At 38.4% G+C, this 21,300-nt stretch overlaps 1 protein-coding gene across 2 annotated transcripts in view; it reads left to right on the top strand.

Moving 5' to 3' along the window:
* The window catches only part of Ipo11 (importin 11), a 177,731-nt gene that overhangs the window by 74,623 nt on the left and 81,808 nt on the right, over positions 1 to 21,300 (top strand). For both annotated transcript variants that reach the window (XM_059276102.1, XM_059276103.1), the window contains exons 21-24: positions 7,022 to 7,137; positions 16,315 to 16,391; positions 19,613 to 19,692; positions 20,075 to 20,155. In XM_059276102.1, coding sequence (XP_059132085.1) covers positions 7,022 to 7,137; positions 16,315 to 16,391; positions 19,613 to 19,692; positions 20,075 to 20,155 — 354 coding nt within the window. The remainder of the gene's footprint in view (positions 1 to 7,021; positions 7,138 to 16,314; positions 16,392 to 19,612; positions 19,693 to 20,074; positions 20,156 to 21,300) is intronic.

A 21,300-nucleotide genomic window follows, 5' to 3' on the forward strand; every position in this document is an offset into this window, starting at 1 on the left:
TCATAACCCAAGAATTCAGGAAATCAGGTTAACTGCATTAGAGGAAAGGAATGATTTTGACTTTAGATGTTTCTGACTTTTAAAGTGTTGTGATGTGTACCAGGTAGAGAGGAACCTGAAAGTTCATGGAGAGAGATCTAGACTGTGGCTCTCATTTGAATTATTAAAAGTAAATTTGAGACATTTTCCATTCAGATATCCTTCTACATTAAGAATTACAGCAATTCTCAATCTAAAAGTTTCTAATAGTAGTTTAAAAAATCCTAAGATGCCTTGATGTTTGGGCTGAGCATATGCTTTCTATAAATGTTTATAGATGAATTTTGTCATTACATATTCTCAAGTTTTATAGATGATTAGTGATAGAAACTTTTTAATTGTATTTTTGCCCCTTTAAATTTCATGAATAAACTGTATGCGTGTTACTAAGAGCTAGGAAGATTGTACCCTTGAACTAGGAGCCCAGATAACACCTTTTCCTTTGAGTTGCTTTTGTTAAAGTATTTCATCACAGTAGCAGGAAAATAACTAAGACAAAGGACAGATAAGGTAGCTGGGGAGATAAGGTAGAAAAAAGAAAGTTAGCAGTGATATAATGTTATGTGCCTTCAGTAAGTAGCCTCTGTGTTTTATTTGATTTAAGCATTTTAACCTTCTTGATGTCCTTATAGGAAATGAAGCATTAATCCTTTTATACCTGTTTGTGTTACTCCTATTCCTGCTTATTTCCAATGTAGTTTTGTAGTTACAGTGTAATCTGTTTGTGTTTGATTTGTATGGTCCTTATTTGTATGACTGTACAGAGGCTGTGGAAGGCATTTACGCGCATGTGCGTGTGTGCGCGCGCGCGTCTGCCCCATGTCTTCCTCAGTTATTGTGCATCTTGTTTTTTGAGACAGGTCTTTGAACCTGGAGCTTGCTGATTAGATTGACTGACCAGCAAACCCTAAGGATTTTCCTGTCTTTGCTTCTTCAGTGCTGGGATTACAAGTGTGTGCTGATGGGCCAGGCTTTCCTCATGTTTGTGTAGCAAGTGCTTTGCCAGCTGAGCCATCTCTTTAGCGCCTGCCTATTGTTTATTCTTTTTTGTTTTTACTACTTTTACATGTATTTATTTTGTGACCCCCCCCTCAAATATACACATACTAATTAAAAAACCCTCCCACTAGGTCAGTAGTTCTCAACCTTCCTAATGCTACACCCCTTTAATACAGTTTCTCATGTTGTGGTAACCCCCAACCATAAAATTATTTTCATTGCTACTTCATAACTGTAATTTTTGTTATAAATTGTAATGTAAATATCTGAGATACAGATTGTCTTAGGTGACACCTAAAGGGATTGTGACCGCAGGTTGAGAACCACTGCCTTAGGTAATTTTAGGTCCTGTGGAGTTGACAGTTCTATTAACCTTCATACCCATATTAATTTTAGTTCTTTAGTATACACATTTTTGTTCATGTATGTTGGTTGGTTTGTCAGCTTGATAGTCACTCAGGAAGAGGGGAAACTTAGTAGTTAAGAGATGTGTCTGTTTCCCAGCTCATTCAGCCTGTCGTGTCCCTCTGTTGTACCAAGTGCTTTGTTTACTTGTTGGCTACCCCAGTTCCCTTCCTAGAATTCATCCATATCCCTTGACAAATCAGCAACTAGGCAGGAGATTCCCGCCCCCCCCCCCCCCCCCCCCCCCCCCCCCCCCCCGCCTTTGGTTTTTCAAGACAGGGTTTTTCTGTAAAACAGTCCTGGCTGTCCCGGAACTCGCTCTGTAGACCAGGCTGGCCTCAAACTCACAGAGATCCGCCTGGCTCTGCCTCCAGAGTGCTGGGATTAAAGGCATGTGCCACCACCGACCAGCACAGGAGGAGATAACTCTTAAAATGGTTCATGTAAGGCAGGCCTGCCTGGATTATCTTCTCCCCTTTTTTTGTTTGTTTGGTTTTTTTGTTTTTTTTTGTTTTTGTTTTTGTTTTTTTTTTTTTGATTTTTTGAGACAGGGTTTCTCTGTGTAGCTCTGGAGTCTTTCCTAGAACTCACTCTGTAGCCCAGGCTGGCCTTGAACTCAAAGAGATCCACCTGCCTCTGCCTCCCGAGTGCTGGGATTCAAGGCTTGTGTCACCACCGCCCAGCTTTATCTCCTGCTCTTAAAGTCTGTTATGTTGGGAATTTAGCTACATTTATAGTCTCTTTAGAGTATTATCTAGAGTATTGTTTGACTGAATAACAGGGAAATGGTGTTGGAATGAAGAGTCTGAAGTGATCATTTTAGATTTTTTATACTCCACATAGTTTTCTACATAATCACACCTGTATTTTGATATCCAAACCTCCCTCAGGACACATCATGTATTTCTATTGTTTTGAAGAATTATGAACTGTTGTGCTGTGTTTTAAGTCTCTACTCATTTTACTTTGCGCTTATGAATAGGTGTTATAGCTGGCTGTGTTTTAACTAGCTACAGAAGAATTCTTTTTAAACGTCTGCTGCCGCCGCCATCTGTTTCCCCGCTTCGTGGGGCAGCCCATGAGTGGCCGTGTGAGTGGCCATAGCATTCTGCAGCACTGTTCTTCCTAGTGCTCCAGGCACTTGTTAGACGGTTCAGATCGGAAGCTCATTTTGGGTTTGAAATAACTGTCTTGTTGATCCCTTTCCCCTTATTTGTTTCTCTTTGCTATTGAGGTGATGGGTGTTCGAAACTCGGTCTCTGAATTTCTTACCTTTTCTTTGTGTGTTGTCTGGTTTTTGTCTTTGCGCTTTTATCCCACTTTTAAGAGATTTTCTCAACTTTATTTTCAGTCTTCAATTGAGCTTTCTTCCTGTCTCAAATGATGTATTTTATGTGTTCGGGTGTTTTGTCTGCATGGATCTGTGTACCACATGCATGCCTGGTGTCAAAGAAGACCAGAAGAGGGCATTGGGTCCCCTGTAACTGAGTTCCAGCAGTTGGAAACTACCATGTGGGTACTGGGGATTAAAATAGGTCCTCTAGAAGAGCAGCCAGTACTCTTAACTGCTGAGCCATCTCTCCATTCCCTGGGTTCTTTTTTTAAATCTTAGTGAATAATCCTTTTGTTATTTCAGTTTGTCTTTGTTTTGTGACTTTAGAGTTTTGTTGTTATTGATTTTATATGATAGGTTTTTTCCAGGCTGATTTGTTTCCTTCAAGATACTGTTTTCTAGTTGTTTCCTTGTTTTATTTCATGATAGCTGCTTTCTTCGTGTCTATCAACTCTTGGTTGTTTTCTTAAGTATTTGCATTCTGTTATAAACATTGAGTATACACAAAGCGCAGTCCATCTGTAAGCACTTCCAACTTAAAGGAGTCTTAGTGTTGTTTCTGCGTGTAGAGGAGTGGGCACTGCACAGCTGAGTGGAGCGAGAGAGTGTGTCTAGGGAACTTGCTGACTTGTAACTTTCTCCTGATGATTTACCTAGTTTTAATAGGAATAACTTCCATAATAATTATGATGCCATTCCTATTGAAGGGCCCTTCAGTTTCCTACTGTTTTGGGTTAATATATTACTCTTGTAAATTTTAAACACCTACTTTTGACTACTTACTGCTTTCCTGTCCAGAGAGCATCTGTTTATTTTCACCAGAAAATAAGTAGCCAGTTTGTGCTTGCTTAGAGAACAGTTGTTTGTCTGCTTATGTGTGTGGATGAGTTCTTTGCATCACCCGCCTACTTTCCTTCCTTTCTTCCTTCCATTTCTTGTTTTACCTTAAATGCTTTTGTGAGCATATATAATATTAGATTTTATTATGTAATTTTTCAAACAAAACAAGTTTTTGTTAATTCTATTTTTAAACTTCCAGAAGTTATCTTATTAGCATACTTTCCTTCACTTCTTAGACCCCTAAACATGTACATGCTTCTGAAAACGCCTGGAACCACCAGTTACTGAGTCATGCGGGGGAGTAGGGAATTGGGTTAGCCATGTAGATCAGGCTGCATTCTGCCTCCTTCCCTTTTCTGCATAGTTTGTTTTATTTAAAAGTGCAAGTGTGTGTGTGTGTGTTACAACATGCATGTAGAGACGAGAGGACCACTTACGGGAATCAGTTCTCCTGTATCATGTGGATCCTAGGGAGCAGCTTGGTTTTTAGGCCTGGTGGTGAACATCTTTATCCAGTGAACCATCTTGTTGGCCCCTTTTCTATATAAGTTGAGCTTTGGTTTCTAGTGTTGCTAAGTCAGTTACTGCTTAACTTCTCACTTTCAGACTACATCACTTTTATCTCTTCTAATACTCTCTTTGTGTTTGTGGTTATAGGCCTTTTAAAAAAAATCCCATACTGTTTCATTGGTTTTGGGGAGACAAGTAGTAAACATGTTTGTCCAGTTTTATGCAGATGTCAACATAGTAATCCCCCCCCTTTTTTTTTTTGTTTTTTTGAGACAGGGTTTCTCTGTGTACCTTTGCACCTTTCCTGGAACTCACTCTGTAGCCCAGGCTAGCCTCGAACTCACAGAGATCTGCCTGTCTCTGCCTCCCGAGTGCTGGGATCAAAGGCGTGCGCCATCACCGCCCTACTCAACATAGTAATTTCTAATATTGCATAGTTAATGTAGTTTGGACAATGAACTTCAGAACTTCTGTATGGGAGATTGATCAAGAAGGCTAAAAGCACAATGTTGAAAAGATCATTTTTATTAAAACAACAACAACAACAAACAAAAAACAAAACCCAGAGCAGTACTGGGAACACTGGTTTGGAATTGAAGTAATACCAGGTCAACGTAAGAAAATCTATTCACAATGAAAATGATGATCAGGACTGGAATTAAGTCAATAGCATGTAGAGAAACAATTTGGAAAACATTATAGAGATGGAAATTGTGGCTTGTGCAGATGCAGAATGAGCACAAGGAGGAGCCAGAAGGGGCTGTGATATATTTTATTACAGGTGTCACTTGAGAAAGGAAATGTATGAAAAAGTAACTTTTTCTTTTTAATACAATGGGTTGCTTTGACACTGGTGGTCAGGATGCCTTCTAGGTTATTATATCCTGTAGCCATTTGAGTGTCTGAAGTTCAGAAATGGATTTGGAGGAAATAGATTTCTACATAGTGTGCTCAATTGGCTGATTATCAGTCGGGTGCTCCATTCATATTCATTGTCTTCTCCCTTTCTCTCTCCTCCTCCATACAGGGTTTCATGTAGTCTAGGATGACCTTGAACTCACCTAGGATGACCTTGTACTCCTGATCCTTCTGCCTCTCCCTCTCAAGTGCTAGGATTATAGACACATATCACCATACCTTGCTGTCTTCTTAAATTGGAAAAAAAAAAGTTTCACAGGAAATTGCAAAGATACACTATTTATAATAATTTTAGAATATGATTCTCCCCTCTTTATCACTTCCAGTAGCTTACTTAATAACCCACGAGTTTTGCTTATGAACTTTTATAGAAACATAGTAACTATCAGGCCAGCTGGGCTATATAGTAAGGCTCAGTCTCCTGAAACAAAATCAAAACCAGACGGGACCAGGAGTGAGGAGGGGGCAGGGGAAGAATGGATGTGTGTGTGGTTTATGGCATTTGAATTTCCTATAGGTTGTATTGACATTTAAAAGATTTCCCAAGTATGGTATTTGATATTTCCTCTCTGGATTTATTATGGCTTAGGGATTGATTTTTTTTTTTTATCCCTCAAAAGTTCTTTGTTTGCTTTAAAGTATTTCCACTGTGAGATAATCACTCTTGTTTTAGGAGAGCAGCAGGCAAACTAGAATTTTAGATTAAACTCTTTTTTTCTTCCATCTTTGTGTTCTAGGTGCTTTACGCATATAATAAAAATTCTCCGTGAAAGACAATATATGCATTCAGAAAACATACAAAAAAATCTTTTTGCCCTTTTCCTCAGTATCCTTTTCTTTTTCTCATGTCTGACTGGTTCTGACAGTTCTGTCAGTTTTCTCTTGGTGATATTTTTATGTCTCTCTTAAGTATACAGAACCATAGGTATCTTTATAAATCCTTTGCTGAGGAATTGTTATATAAATTTCTCTTTAAGTCCAATTCGTAATTTTGAAATTTCTCTGCATTTATTGCCACATGTTTTTTCTTACCTGCTTAGTATTGTAAATATGGATGTATCGTGATCGAAATGAACAGTTTAGGCTGGGTTCATTTCATATTCGTTATTAAGCTGAAAGTGTTTATATTGTTTAAAATAGCAATGTTACTACTTTTTCTATAGTCATAGCATGGGGAAAACAAATATTTCTTACATGTGTTGAGCATTCCTAATCTAAAATTCAAAATACTCCAAAACAGTAAACTTTCGGCACTGATTTGATACCACAATTAAAGAATTCCCAATTGGCTTGCCAAACAATATAGATACGCTAGAGCACTGTATTAAAATACTTCCGGGCTATATGTATAAGATGTATATGAATTATAAATGAATTTTATATGAATTATAAATGAATTTTATATTTAGATTTGGGTTCCATTCCCAAGGCATTTTATTATGTATTTCTAAACATTCTAGAAAATGAAATCCAAAATCTTTTTTTGTTGTTGTTGTTTTTTGTTTTTGTTTTTCGAGACAGGGTTTCTCTGTGTAGTTTTGGTGCCTGTCCTGGATCTCACTCTGTAGACCAGGCTCTGGCCTCGAACTCACAGAGATCCGCCTGGCTCTGCTTCCCAAGTGCTGGGATTAAAGGCAAGCGCTAATGTCACCAGCAAAATCCAAAATCTTAATCTCTTCTTTTCTAAGCATTTCAGATAAGGAAGGCTATATCTGTATGTGGAATTTCTTAAAAGGCACAGATACACATAGTCTTGATTCAAATATATGTCATATTGCCATTTAGATAGGATGATAATATTTCGACTTTTTAACTTTTTAATAATAAATAGAACTTTGTTGCTAGTGCTTATTATAAGGACTATCCTAAAAGAGTCTTATTTATCTTATGTAAATTGTTTTCTGAGGCAGGTAATTGATTGGTGGTGGGAGGGATCTTAGAATGTCTTATCATAAGTTGTATTTATACTTCCCATAGGGATTAGGAGCAGAAAGCAAGAACCTGTACCCTTTCCTGCTCCCAGTTATCCAGCTGAGTACAGATGTTTCCCAGCCTCCTCATGTCTATCTTCTGGAAGATGGTCTAGAATTATGGTAAGAGGAAAAACTCGATACTGTGGATTACCCTACTGCTGCCTTCTCTACTTGTGTTCCAATAGAGTAGAGGTCACGTAACAAGGCTTTGAATACTCAGCATTTAATAATAAGTACAAGAAGTTGTTATTCTCCAACTGTTTCCTTTTTTCCAGCTACTGCTCAGTGTAGGCTCTAATACAGTTAAAGCGAAATAGCTCTGTTGTTGAGAGCACTGGCTACTCTTCCATAGGACCTGGGTTTGGTTCCCAACACCCACATGATAGTTCACAACAATCTGTAACTCCAGTTCCCAGGGATCTGACACCCTTTTCTGTCATTCACAGCCACTGCATGCATTTGGTGCATAGTTAAAAAGCAGGCAAAACACTTACACACATAAAAAGCAAACAAACACAAATATTTTAAAAGAGAGAAATTTTAACAGGTACCATGCTTCATTTCATATTTGGAATTTGACCTGTAAGCTAGGCATCTTGGTAACTTTCACAAACAAAAATTGATCTTAAAATTTTGAGTCTTTGAAATAAAATGTCTTGGGGATATTGAGTTGTTTTCAACCTCTTATCCGCCTTGCCAGTGGGTGCCCAGATGCTGGAGCTCAGCCCCACACACTGCTGTGAACATTTGCTCTTTGCCTTTCTGCCCTACTTCTTCCTTTTTTCTTTCCTTGGTTTTGCTTAGAAATTAAGCACTTTCATTTGGGTTAGGGTTAGCTCAGTGGTAGCATGATTCTCTCCAATTTGCAAGGCCCTGAGAGCAATCCTCAGCCTTACATAAACAGCAGTATAAAGATACAAAAATGAAATTCCAGAGTTTTGATTCTCAGAAATTGTTTTTGGTGCAAATTATTGAATTGTAAATAAATGCTCTGTATCAGAATATTGGATTAATGGCATTAAATGTAACTGGGTAGACTTTTACTGGTTGGAATGTACTCTTTATTGTCTTCTAGATTATTATTTGAGTAGTATCTAGAGCAGTAGTTCTCAACCTTCCTAATGATGTTACCTTTTATGGTGTGAACCCTAACCATAAAATTATTTTCACTGTTGCTTCATAACTAATTTTGCTACTATTATGAATTGTAATATAAATATTTGTGTTTTCCAGTGGTCTTAGGTGACTCCCTATGAAAGGGTCATTTGACCCCCAGGAGTCACAACCCACAGGTTGAGACCTGATGATCTAGATGGTGGTTCTGAATCAGAAGGTTGTTGAAATCTGTAATTCATGGGTTTGTGTCTGTATAAGGGTGAGTTGTTCCAGGTCAGACCTTGCAGAGTTTTTGGCACAGGGTAGATATTGATGTGTCACATGTTGCAGATGTGCTGCAGCTGCTCTACGCCATTTCAGTGTCAGAGCAATCAGCCAGGATGCAATCAGTAGACAAACATCATTGTAGAAAATAGAATGTGGCTTGAATTTTCCTCACAACCGGTGAGGCCTGCCAATACCTGCTTCAGATTATAATTATAAATTAAAATATTAATCTTTGTTTATGAACTTAAAGATTGTGGATGTCATCACATATTAGGAAAACTTAAAATAGTCTAAGGTTATAGCTTCAGAATTCTGTTATTGTATACATTTTTGTTTGTGGTACTGAGGCTTGAACCGAGGGCCTTGGACATGCTAGATTAAGATTTCTACCACTGAGATGTACCTGCAACTTTCTTTGGCTTTTACTTTTATGCTTTTGAGTTAAGGTTTCACTCTAGGAAAGTCTGCCTAGCTCAAGGTGGCCTTGAACTTGCAGTCCTCTTGTCTTAGTACCTGAGTACTTATAGTACCTCTTGCCTTAGTACCCGAGTACTTGCAGCCCTCTTGCCTTAGTACCTGAACACCCGCAGTCCTCTTGCCTCAATACTCAAGTACTTGTGGCCCTCTTGCTTTAGTACCTGAGTACTTACCGGTCCTCTTGCTTTAGGGCCCGAGTACTTGTGGTCCTCTTGCCTTAGTACCTGAGCACTTGCCGTCCTCTTGATTTAGTCCTCTCCTGAGTATCTGAGATTCAGCTTTCACCACCAAGCTTGGCTCATTATTACATACTTAACACTTTTGTTAAGTGTGTATGAGTTTTTGATGTGCAAGTTTTCAGTGGATTTTATAAACAATAATAAAATTGTGTGTTCTTTTAATGACATTTTTCCTTGTCTCAAGTTATTTGTAAATAAAAAAAAATTACAGTAATTATTTTCTGGAGATACTGTCTACGTAGCCCAGGCTGGCCTAGACTTGGCTTTATAAAGCCCAAGTTGGCCTCTAATCACAGCATTTCTCTTGCTTTACCTCCTCAAGTGTTAGAATTAAAGGCATGAACCCCTATGTCCATGTTTTTCGAGACAGAGTTTCTCTGTGTAGTTTTAGTGCCTGTTCTAGATCTCGCTCTGTAGACCAGGCTGGCCTCAAACTCACAGAGATCTACCAGGCTCTGCCTCCCAAGTGCTGGGATTAAAGGCGTGCGCCACCTCCACCCAGCTCCAAGTTTTGTTGTTTTATTTGTTTGTTTTTTTTTCTGTTTTTTTTTTAATGTATTAATTGTTAAGTTTTTCTGGGTAAAGAACAAGCAGAAGTTTTTCATATACACTTTTCTTAATGGGCTTACACTCGCGTTTGGAATCAGATAGATACAAATGTCATTCCAAGTCCTACCACATTCAAGCATTCAAGTTTGATTGACATAAATCCATATCTGTTAGTCTTGGTTTCCTTATCTGTAATGTTGGAAAAATAATTTCTACCTTTTAGGATGGTTATGAGGGCTTAGCATTCATATGTAGCATTTAAAGCCTGTGAATACAAGATTACCTAGGATGTGAGTTTGTCCATGTGGAATTGGGGTGATAGCAACAGAATTAGAATCAGTAGATGGGAGAATGAATGTAGGGAATCAGGTGCAGGCTGTGAGTGTTGACAACTTTTGGGAGGCTTTACACTGTTAAGAGCCACGTGGAATATAATCTGGAATGGGGAATGCAAGGTCTAGAATGAGGGAAGCTGCTTACTTTGGGAGTGGAATAATTGAAGGAAGCAGGAATGGTGGGCATCAGATCGTAAGTGAAAGGATTGCAATTTGACAGCAGCAGGTGTACTTCATTTTGACTGGCAAGTGAAATGTGGATTTCCAAATTTTATAGTGTGTTCCATTTGATGCCTTGTATTTTCTCAGTAAAATATGCAACATGGTCATCTAGCAGTTATGGCCTAAAATAAGAGCTTGGTAAGATACAAGAAGCCTGGGAAGATGAAATCACAAAATCACAATTCTTAAACAAGAATAGAAACATATATAGAGTATTTTCTAACAAAAATAACTTTAGATTTGTATCAGTATACAAAAGTCCATAGCAATGTAAAATATTTGAGATTAATAGTTATGTTTTAGTTTAAAGTGAATTTAATAATCTACACTTTTATCCTATCATTTCTGTATCTTTTTTTCTTTTCAGAAAGAGATTCCTGAATCTAACCTCCCTTGCTTAGTTTCCTACCTTTTTATGACCAATAACAACTTGTAACCAACCCCCCTAAATGATGATAAATATCCATAATCCACCAAATGACCAAAAACCACCCACCCCACCTCTTTGGAATGTGGATGTTGTGTTCTTAAAATTACTTTTTGCTGTCTAGGGGACGACAGCATCTATAGGGACCCTTAGAAAATTGAGATAGTGGTCATGTCCTGGGAGAACTCACTGTAACGTTTGTCAGTCTCTGCAATGGGAACATGCAGGGCTTATCTGAAGTCCTGGCTCGAGTAGTGCATGAGGCTAGACCATCTCAGCTGTCAGCTCTGAAGCTGTTCTGATTGCACAATTTTTAGGAAACTCTTAACAGAGGCATTCTAAAAGGCTGGATCACCTGGACAACTTGTCTTTATTGGTGTCTGATCCTGTTGTTCTGAAAACATACAATCTTTTAAAGATAGCAAATATATATGTATTAACACAAGTATGGAATGTGTAGTGTGCACAAGTCAGTTAAAGATGATCTTTTGTTTTATGTTAGAGCAGGTAAAAGGCAGCAGTTAACTTTATAAGTCTGTTTGGACTATGTAACCAAACCTCTATCCATGCCATATGAAAGGATGGCATATAAAAATAAGTCATGAGGACTTTGTAGCCAACAAGATTTATCTCATCCAGTCTCAGCTGTTCCCATAGTAGAGAGATGAGCATATATGTCACCTGTCCTGTAGTCTTTCTTGGTTTCTTTTTTATGCCTCCAAGATTTTCAGGAGGTTTTCACCAATGAAATCTAATCTTCATTAATTTTGATGAGAAACATAACTTTTTGTTTCCTGTGGAAACAAAGACATAACCTCTCCTCCAACACATCATATTTTCTGACTACCATTTTGAAGTTAAGACATTCTTAAAATACATAGGTTGGTTTAATTTAGCAGTTTCCATAATCCAGTGCCTCTCAGCAGCTATTCTTCTTTGTACATTAGCATTTAAAAAATTCAACGTCAACAAAGCACCATATAGGATCCAGACATAATGTATTTCCCATCTTTGCATTGCCTTACTCTCTGTTTAAAGACTGTATTATTTTTATACTACTTATATTTTTTTCTATCACTGTTTGTACCCATTTCTACTGTATCTTTTTAAAGGTTTTCTCAGTCTGGACCACTTTACTGCATACCTACAGTGTTCTCTGACTGCACGACAAACCTTAAGAGATCACAAGACTCTGGTGACTGGTTCTGTACCCCCCCCCCCCCAGTTCCCTGAGAGTGTAGCCTCATGCTGGCACACTTACTGCCCCAGCTCTAGGAAGCTGCTGTGACCGTGATGTGGTAGGCATTTTTACCTAGCACACTGGCTGCTCAAGTGCTCTGTTGCATAGCAGGGCCTCTAAAAAGAGCTGTGCCTCTGTGTGCCGGGCCTACCTGAGAGACCGCTTTTTCAGGCCCTGTGTGAATATTTGAGCCCCTCGTTGGACACCATATAGTAGGATTTTTCTTTGGGCCACCAGATCACAAATAGTGACATAGAAACTTCTTAATAATTATGAAAGTTCAGCCTATAGCTTAGGCTTATTCCTATCCAGCTCTTATAGCTTAAATTAAACCATATTAATCTACATTCTGTCATGTGGTGTTACCTTTCTTCCATCTTGCACCTTCCATTTCCTCTCTGTGTCTCCTGCCTTCTCCCAGGTTCCTAGGTTCATCTCCTCTTTCTCTCTTTTTGCCTGGAAGTCCAGCCTATACTACCTGTCTAGCTATTGACCATTAAGCTTTTTTATTAAACTAATCACAGCAATGTATCTTCACACAGTGTACAAATATCCCACAACATTAATGACCACTTGTAATATAAATCTTAAAAGGTCTTATTAATAAAAACAAACCCAGCATTCACGTTGGGGTAAACACTGAAAGATCAGAGAAACAGAACAAGCCACATCCAACCTCACCTTGCCAATTCCTTAGCTGATCTTGTTTCCCCAGACTGAAAACCTCTGAATCCTCATCTGAATGGATCTCAGCTGAACTGCTGCTAAAAGCTAAAAGCTTAAAAAGGCTTTAGTTCCTGATCCTCTCGCCTTATATACCTTTCTGCTTCCTGCCATCACTTCCTGGGATTGAAGGTGTGTGTCACCATGCCTAGCTGTTTCTAGTGTGGCTTTGAACTCACAGAGATCCAGACAGATCTCTGCCTCCAGAATGCTAGGATTAAAGGCGTGTGCTACCACTGCCTAACTTCTGTGTTTAATATTGTGGGTGTTCTGTTCTCTGACCCCCAGATAAGTTTATTAGGGTGCACAATATATCAACCACAACCACTGATTTTTTACTTTTGTTATTATGTTGGTGGTGGTAGTGTGTGTGTGTGTGTGTGTGTGTGTGTGTGTGTGTGTGTGTGTAGGTTTGGAAAACTTTCTTATTTTTAATGATCAGGAATTATGTTGTGACATTGTTTGCCTTCTTTCTTCATCTGTTTCACTTTACTCTGGAGTTAAGTACCTGATCATTTTCCCCATTTTTGAATCGCTTGATTTGTACTGTCGAAGCTAACACAAGAAGTGATGTGGCAATCTGAGTGGTCTGTTTATTAAAGTAATGGAAGGAAAGAGCAAGCTTCTTATAGAAACTTAATCTGGACCCACTGGCAGGGAGAGGTTTATTATGCCCCCTCCCCCATTGTTTCTGGTTTTAAGAGACAGAGTTTCTCTGTGTAATAGCCCTGGCTCTCCTGGAACTCACAGAGAACCACCTGCCTCTGCCTACTGAGTGCTGGGGTTAAAGGTGTGTGCCACCACTGTCCGGCTATTATGCGGTTTCTTTACTGTTAATTATTAGGGTGTTATAGTAATTCATGATATCTGGTTAAGCAAAAATTGCTCCCTAACTCCCATACCATTATGTAAGTAAATTTTTATGGTTTCTTTTGTTGTTCTGTTTTTGTTAGTTCTTGGCTATTTGCATTCCAAATCATTTTATAGTTTGCGTAATTTCCAGGGTCCCTCTTTAAACGGGTTTTAAATGAAATTATGTTGATTCTGTTTAGCAGTTCGCTGAGAATTGACATCATTGTGGTATTGGACATTTATATCTGTCATTCTGATATCATCATCCCTTTACATACTAACTGTTCCTATTATAGAAAGGCTGTTGATCTTTCTATATAGATATATTTAGCAATGTTGCTGAACTATCTGTAATTTGAAACATTTGTTTATAAATTAGTTTCTTTCCTTTGTATAGTCATATTTTTGTGTGAATAGACGTTAATGTTTTCTTGTTACTCCTTTATCTTTTATTAAGTCATTTCATATATGAGAGACATATGAGAGAGTTAGCCTCTGAGAATGTGTCTTAGAGGTTATCTTGATTAGGTTAATTGTCTCTGGGTGAGCCACCTTAACTGTGGGTGGAACCGTGCATGGGGCTCCGCACTGTATAACGTGGAGAAGAGGGAGCTGAGCACTAGCATTAATGGATGTCTGCTTCCTGGCTGTGAATGGGATGTGGTCGCCTGTTTCACGCTCCTGCTGCCTTGGCTTCCCTTTATTGATGTTGTTCTAAACCCTTGAACTGAGTCAGCATGAGCCCTTTCTCTCTGAAGTTGCTTACATCAAGGTATTTTATCACAGGAACAAGAAAAAAAACTAAGGCACCTTCCATATGTGCACTGAATAAAGGAGGAGGTAGAGAACGTAATGCAAGGTGTTTACATCAGCACAAATGTGTTGCTATGAAACTTTGGTAGGTACTTAGAAGGTTTAAGAAATGATTTTATTTTTACTTATGTTAGCTTTATTCCTTAACAAGTACCAAGGGTACCTTATAAAACAGAAAGGCGCACTGTTTGGGAGATTTCAGTATGTAGCTGATTGGTCCCATTGCTAGGGGCTTTGGCACACAGTACATCATGGTAGGGGGAGAAGAAGCCCATGCACATATGGCAGATATGAAAAATAGGGTGGAAGGTACTGGAGGACCACCATAAGCAACATTGTTATGTCCCCACGCATATGAACTCTCCCAGGAAGGCCTCACTTATAAAGAGTGGTGTTTGGTTCAAGTCTAAGCCTTTAGCACAGCGATGGGCCTTTGAAGATCCAAACTGTATCAATATCAAAAACTAGATTTTGATTAGCCCCCCTTTCCTGTTTTTTCCCCCCCTGCTATTGTGATACAGTTTTCCTTCAAGTTCTTTTTATATATTTGGTATTTAAAAACTATATTTGGGACTATTAAACCCTTGATATTGGCTACTAATTTAATTGACTTATAAGTTCATCTTTAGAAATCATTTAGCATGAGTGTTTGTTTTACTAATTCATTAGAATAGCTTGTCATTGGAGGAACACAGAATTGATCAGAAAATTTAGAACAAAATAATTTTTAAAATTTTATTTATTCTATGTGTTTTTCACATCGTGTATCTTGAGCCCATTCATTCCCATCCCTTCACATCTACCCTCTGCTCCTGTACTCCCCCCCCCCAATAAAACTAAATTCAAGAGGAAAAAAAATGAAGAAAATAAAATAGGTAAAATTAACAAAGGGAAGGAATTAAAAATCTTTGTCATGGAAGCTTCAGTGTGACCCATCAAGTCATGCTGTATACCCCTTTGTCAATACATCTCTACTTGCAGGTATTCATTCCAAAGAGTCATTGGTCTGGTTCGAGGCCTCTGCTCTCCATTACACGTTTGATGCTGGGCCCCCACCAGGACTCTCCTGGACATCCTGCTGCCGCCCTGTGTTGTAGAGATCCTGAAGCTTTGGGTCTTTGGGTCATGGCCCTTCACCTGCTCCAGCAGATCATAAATAGGGTGGATGTTGGGGCAGGCCAAGTCATAATGCTGGGTCTGGGCTGGGTCAGCTGTAGGGTTTGTCCAAATGGGAAATGTGGACAGTCTTTCATAGTCACAGTTTTGGGGCTGGCTCACCTACACCTGTGCTAACAGGGTTGGCTCTATTGTGCTGCTCTCGCGAGGTGCAGGGCCTGCTCTCCCTAGTGTTAGAGCTAGTGGGGGTCAGGGACAGCCATCCCACCTGCCCGTTGCTCACAATTTTGGGACTGGCTCCTGCACTAACAGTGTTGGCTCTATAGAACGAAGTAACTTTATCCTTTTTTAAAAAAAATTTATAACAATCATGATTTTGTATAAAATTGTAATTTTTATCTACTTTAACATACACTTGTTATTCCTACTATTATATAAAAATATTATTATACGGGACTGAGGAAATAGGTTATCATGCAAATCACTTGACTTACAAGCATGAAGACTGAATTCAATTCCCAGAACCCACAAAAAAGAAAGAGGGACAGAAGGAAGAACCCAAACTGGGTTTTGAGGGCACTAGGAAGACAGTGATGGGTGGATCCAGGGTAGGCTTGCTGACCAGCCAACTTAGGTAGTTTATGAGTTCTTGGCCAATGAGAGAACATGTCTGAAAAAATGAAAAGAGATGGCCAATACCTGAGGAACGACACCCAGGTTGCCCTCTGTACCTCCATGGGTGTGCATGCACACAGAATGGGGACGTCATAGGGCAGCTTTTGACGGTTGGCTGTCTTGGTGGCAGGTGCTTTACCCACGGACTCTTCTCGCTGTTCCCTACACCAAGTGTTTTCCTATTTGAGTTATGGTAATGGCATGAGTGGATGTCAGAAGTGAGTTAATTGTATTTTTCTTTCCCAGGTTAGTGACATTGGAAAGCAGCCCATGTGTTACACCAGAATTGCTTCGTATATTTCAGAACATGTCACCACTTCTTGGTATGTCTTAAAATCTCACTGAGATTTTTTTTTTTTTTTTTTTTTATGTAACCACAATTTAGAAGTATTTTTCCTGACTTTACAGTTACACCTTCCAATTTTTAGAGTCCTATGTATTGACAAGCAATAGTGTTTTTTTATAGAAATTTCTATATACATTTTTGGAGTAATTTCCATTGATTTAAAGGTAAACACTAAATAACATTGCCTTATGGAAAAATTTTCAGCATAAACTAGGATATAAACCAATTACAAGTTGAGCTTGAGCTTTGCCTGAAGAATTTTGTTTGATAACTGTTCTATATGCTGCTTGAGGAATATAGTCTAGAACTGCATCTCTGTACCATGGTTTCACTCAGCTCGGTTTTCACAGGGAGTTGTGCTGTAGTTGTTCAAACTGAGCTTTGTGCACACTTGGTTTCACCTGCAGAACCACTGGGTTAGTGTCATCTTTATTGTTTGCTGAAGGACTGCTTACAGATTAGCTAAACCAGTCATGACACTTAATGTGTGTATCGTCCCTGTAGTTCTCACATGGCCTCACACATGCTGGACAGCTGTCAATGGAGCTGTTATGCCCTCAGCACCAAACAGTTCCAAAACATCACATTAGACACATAATTCTGAGGGATCTAGATGCTTATTCTTTCAGTCTTTTGGAGACATAACTAGATTCTTTCCCCATTATTAACATTTATTTTCATAGTGATTACTAATAGTAAGTCAGTACTTTTTCTTACAGAGTGGGTACCATTCTACAGTATTTCTAAAGTATTCTAAAATAATTGCATTATTTTACTTTATTGTTTTGGGTAGTGGTAGCCTTGAACTCACTGGTGCAGTGCAATCTCCCACTGACTTACATTCCTAGCCTGAAATCTATTAAAAATAATACTTTGATTATAAAGTCATCTTAGTAAGGGAGTTTACCAACTTAGTTGCACACCTAAATTCTCTGCATATTTAATTATATATATTTATTAATTATACACAGGGCAGTTTACTGACCCTTTGATCATTCCTTAAAAATTACTTTTAATTCTTCTGGTTTATGTTGTGGTGCGTGCTTGTGTATGCTGTGTGTGCACTTACTTTTAATTCTTCTGGTTTATGTTGTGGTGTGTGCTTGTGTATGCTGTGTGTGCACTTACTTTTAATTCTTCTGGTTTATGTTGTGGTGTGTGCTTGTGTATGCTGTGTGTGCACTTACTTTTAATTCTTCTGGTTTATGGTGTGGTGTGTGCTTGTGTATGCTGTGTGTGCACTTGTACCTGCACCTGTAGAGGCTAGAGGGCTCCAACAGGTGTTTTCCTCTGTCACTGTTGGCTTTATTTATTTGTGTATGTGTAAATGAGTATGTGTTGGTGTGAATGTTGGGACACATGTATGTGTGGGAATTCATGTTCCCATGCATGCAGGCCAAAAGAAGGTGTGAGATCCCTTGGATCTGGAGTTACAGGCATTTGCAAGATACTCTGCTTTGTTATATGGGTATGGGACTTGAACCCTGGTTCTTGTGAGTGAATAGCAAGTGCCTGGGCCATCTTGTTTGCATCTTTATTTTCTGTTTGAGACGAATTGTGTTGCTCAACCCAGAGCTCACTGATGAGCTAAACTGTCTGGCCGACAAGTCTCTGAGATCCTCGCTGCCCCACCTCCACAGCACTGAGATTAAATACTCATTGCCATGTTTAGCTTTTTATGGGGGTGGATGTGGATCTGAACTTAGGTCTTCATACTTGGACAGCAAGCCGTTTACTCACCAAGCTCTCTCTCCAGCTCTGAAATCCCGTGAAGACTAAGCCATAAAACATCTTTAGTTGCTTTATTAAAACTTTGTGTATATTGTCCTGACAGAATATTTAGGTAGAAAATACTCAAATGTGGACCCTTTGCTGAGAATTTACATATACTGAAAAATCTTTTCAGAAGTAAAAATTCTAGTTCTAGTTCAGAAAAATAGAGCAGCTACTTTGAAAACATTAGTAGACGTGAGCTGACACACAGCTTGATTAATTAAAGTAGAAACTTTCAGTGGGTAGATGACTGTGATGACTAGATACTGCCATTAATCATTCACATTTCTTCTGCGATTCCTTCCCCTACCCCAATCCTCCCTTTCCTTTGTTTTCTTTTTAATTCTCATACCTCATTTCTCCTCAGAATAGAATTCTCAATCAATAAACAAGAGTCTGTTTTTCAATAAAAAGCCCTTCCCTCCTAAAACACAAGCATTCCCAAAAGCAGTGTCAATAGATCAGTTACTCACTCCTGATTTCCTAGAAAACTTTGTCTTTTAGTCATTGTAGGGAAAGAAAGAAAGTATCCTTTCCACTGCCCTTTATCATCCTCTGGTAAAGGCCTTGATTAGCTCAACTCGAACTTGGAGATCTTCTGTAGTGCCAGTCTGCCCAGTCTCTTATGCTGTTTTAGTGACCTGCAAGTGAAAACGTCAGCCAGACCTGTTACCCTAATCTATCTCATGAGCAGGATGAGGCCTTTTCTTATGGTTGCTTCATATAGTGATTTCCCCACTAACAATTGAACATGATTGGCCTTTTCTTTATAAACCAGGAAGCCATGGGACTGGACTAAAAATTTGGTTTGAAATGAAAGTCAGGTCATATGGTTTCCTAGCTTTGTTCTGAATGAAAATAAGGGGAAAGAAATACCTTTCCAATGGTTTTTACTAGTGAAAGGTAAATGAGATAGCATTGTTACAGGGTTTTGCCAGGTTTTAGATGCTGACTAATTTATAAATACTGACTAGATTATAGCCAGAAACATTTATGAAGAGAAGTAGGTAAGTTAGTTTGGTTTTTCTTTCAGCCCAGGCTGGCATTGAACTCACAGTCCTCCTGCCTCAACCTCTTGAGTGCTGGAATTACAATTGTGTGCCACCACCCTTGCTGTGACTGGGTTTTTCATTTTCGGTTGTTTGTAGAAATTTTTGTTTTTATTTTTCTGATGGTAAAACATTATCAATCCTGTCTGATCTTCTGTCCTAGAACTTCCATCCAGCTGCCTTGCAAACGGTAAGCTGCATGCTTGCTGCTACAGGAACCATACAAAGTCAAAATCACATTAGTGATCATTACACAAACTCAAGCGCCTCATGTTGCTATAGCAACGTAGTTCTAACTAAAATGAATCATCACTTCACTTATAGTTTGAACAGCTAGTTGATTTGCTCTTTTAAAAAATAATTACTGTTTTGGCAGAACTAAGTTCGGAGAATCTCAGAACCTGCTTTAAGATCATCAATGGCTATATCTTTTTATCATCAACAGAATTTTTACAGGTATGTCGGAATAGCTTTTGCATTGTTAATAATTATATAGTATTATTTTGGTTTTGTGTGGTATCAGGAGGTGCCTTTTCAAAGTTCAAGTTTTGTCTGTTACTTGAGGGAGTAACACTTTTCTTTCCTTGTAAGTATTCCCCACTGCAGAGAGGGTGTGATCAGCATCTAGTTGCACTGTTCCTCAACACAGAAAATGCATTATGTAAATACATACTCGTAAATCAATGCATCAGTAAAATTATTAGCTATTATCTTTCTTCCTGTCTTAATTGAAAGTGTTTGCTTAGATCTTTAGTATAAATTCTCTAATAGAGTAAAAGACTTTTTAAATATCGCATCTGTGTTCTTACACACATACTGATCTTTGATTGGATTTCAGACTTATGCGGTAGGTCTGTGCCAGTCCTTTTGTGAGCTGCTACCAGAGATTACTACAGAAGGCCAAGTTCAAGTGCTCAAGGTACCGCCATCTTAAATTGATTGCTGTGTGTCATTGGTAAGGCTGGAACTTCCTGAGTATGGATGGTTGGAAAGCAGAGGAACTGATACGGTTCTATTAAATATTCAGTTTGGCTTAATTCTTTGTACCAAAGGCATCAAATTTGAATGTGCATACAAGTCACCTGGAGATTTTGTTCAAATGAAGTTTTTGATTTCTAATTTCATCTCATTGGAATAGTGTCTATCCTAAAACTTTAATGGATAGCAATGAATTAAAAGCTTTTTGACAATTTGTTCTGAAACTGGCAACATTTGATGAGTCTTAGCTTTTTAGTTGTCATTTTGATAATGTTCTAGGTGTTGAACCTGTATCCTCACTCATAGAGCCGGGCTCCTAGGAGACTAGTTGAACCCTGGTCTCCAGCAGGGATAATCGCCACTCTTGTATTGAGGACAGCCCTTTCAGTTTGTGAGTCTGCATTTGGGACAGCAAATTTCACTGTTTTCTTTAGATAGTTTTAAGTTTAGTTAGCCTTGAATTTAGAGTTCTGAGTTTGCTGAGATTATATACAATTAGGAACCAATAGCCTGTAAATTATATGTATTATCTTTATATAACTATCTTTATCAAGGAAATACTATAGCATGAATATAATAACTCACATGTAAACATAAGTATATAACTATTAAAAGTATCACAATATGTATGTATGTACACATTGTGTTGATACTTTATATATGTAGTTTGAAAGGGATAGCTGTTAAAGTTCTAATTTCTTAGCTGTGTTTTTTGTCAAATAAGAATTAAATTCTGGTTAGACAAGGTCTTACTGTCTTTTTCTTTTTTCTTTTCTTTTTTTTTTTTTTTTAGACAGGGTTTCTCTATATAGTTTTGGCTATCCTGGAACTCACTATGTAAATCAGGCTGGCCTCAAATGTAGAGATTCACCTGCCTCTGCCTCCTGAGTGCTGGGATTAAAGGTGTGAGCCACTATCCCCAGCTAAGTCTTACTGTTGGACAATTACATTTATGGTGTAAAAACCACGGCATTATCTTAGATCTTCAAGGTAGATTTTCTACCAGTGAACTCATTAAAAAAATGTTTATTTCCTATTAACCAATACATAGATTCTATAAATCTAACAAAATAGTCGCCATTTATC

This window comes from Peromyscus eremicus, chromosome 11 (genome assembly GCF_949786415.1).
Source record: "Peromyscus eremicus chromosome 11, PerEre_H2_v1, whole genome shotgun sequence".
NCBI lineage: Eukaryota > Metazoa > Chordata > Mammalia > Rodentia > Cricetidae > Peromyscus > Peromyscus eremicus.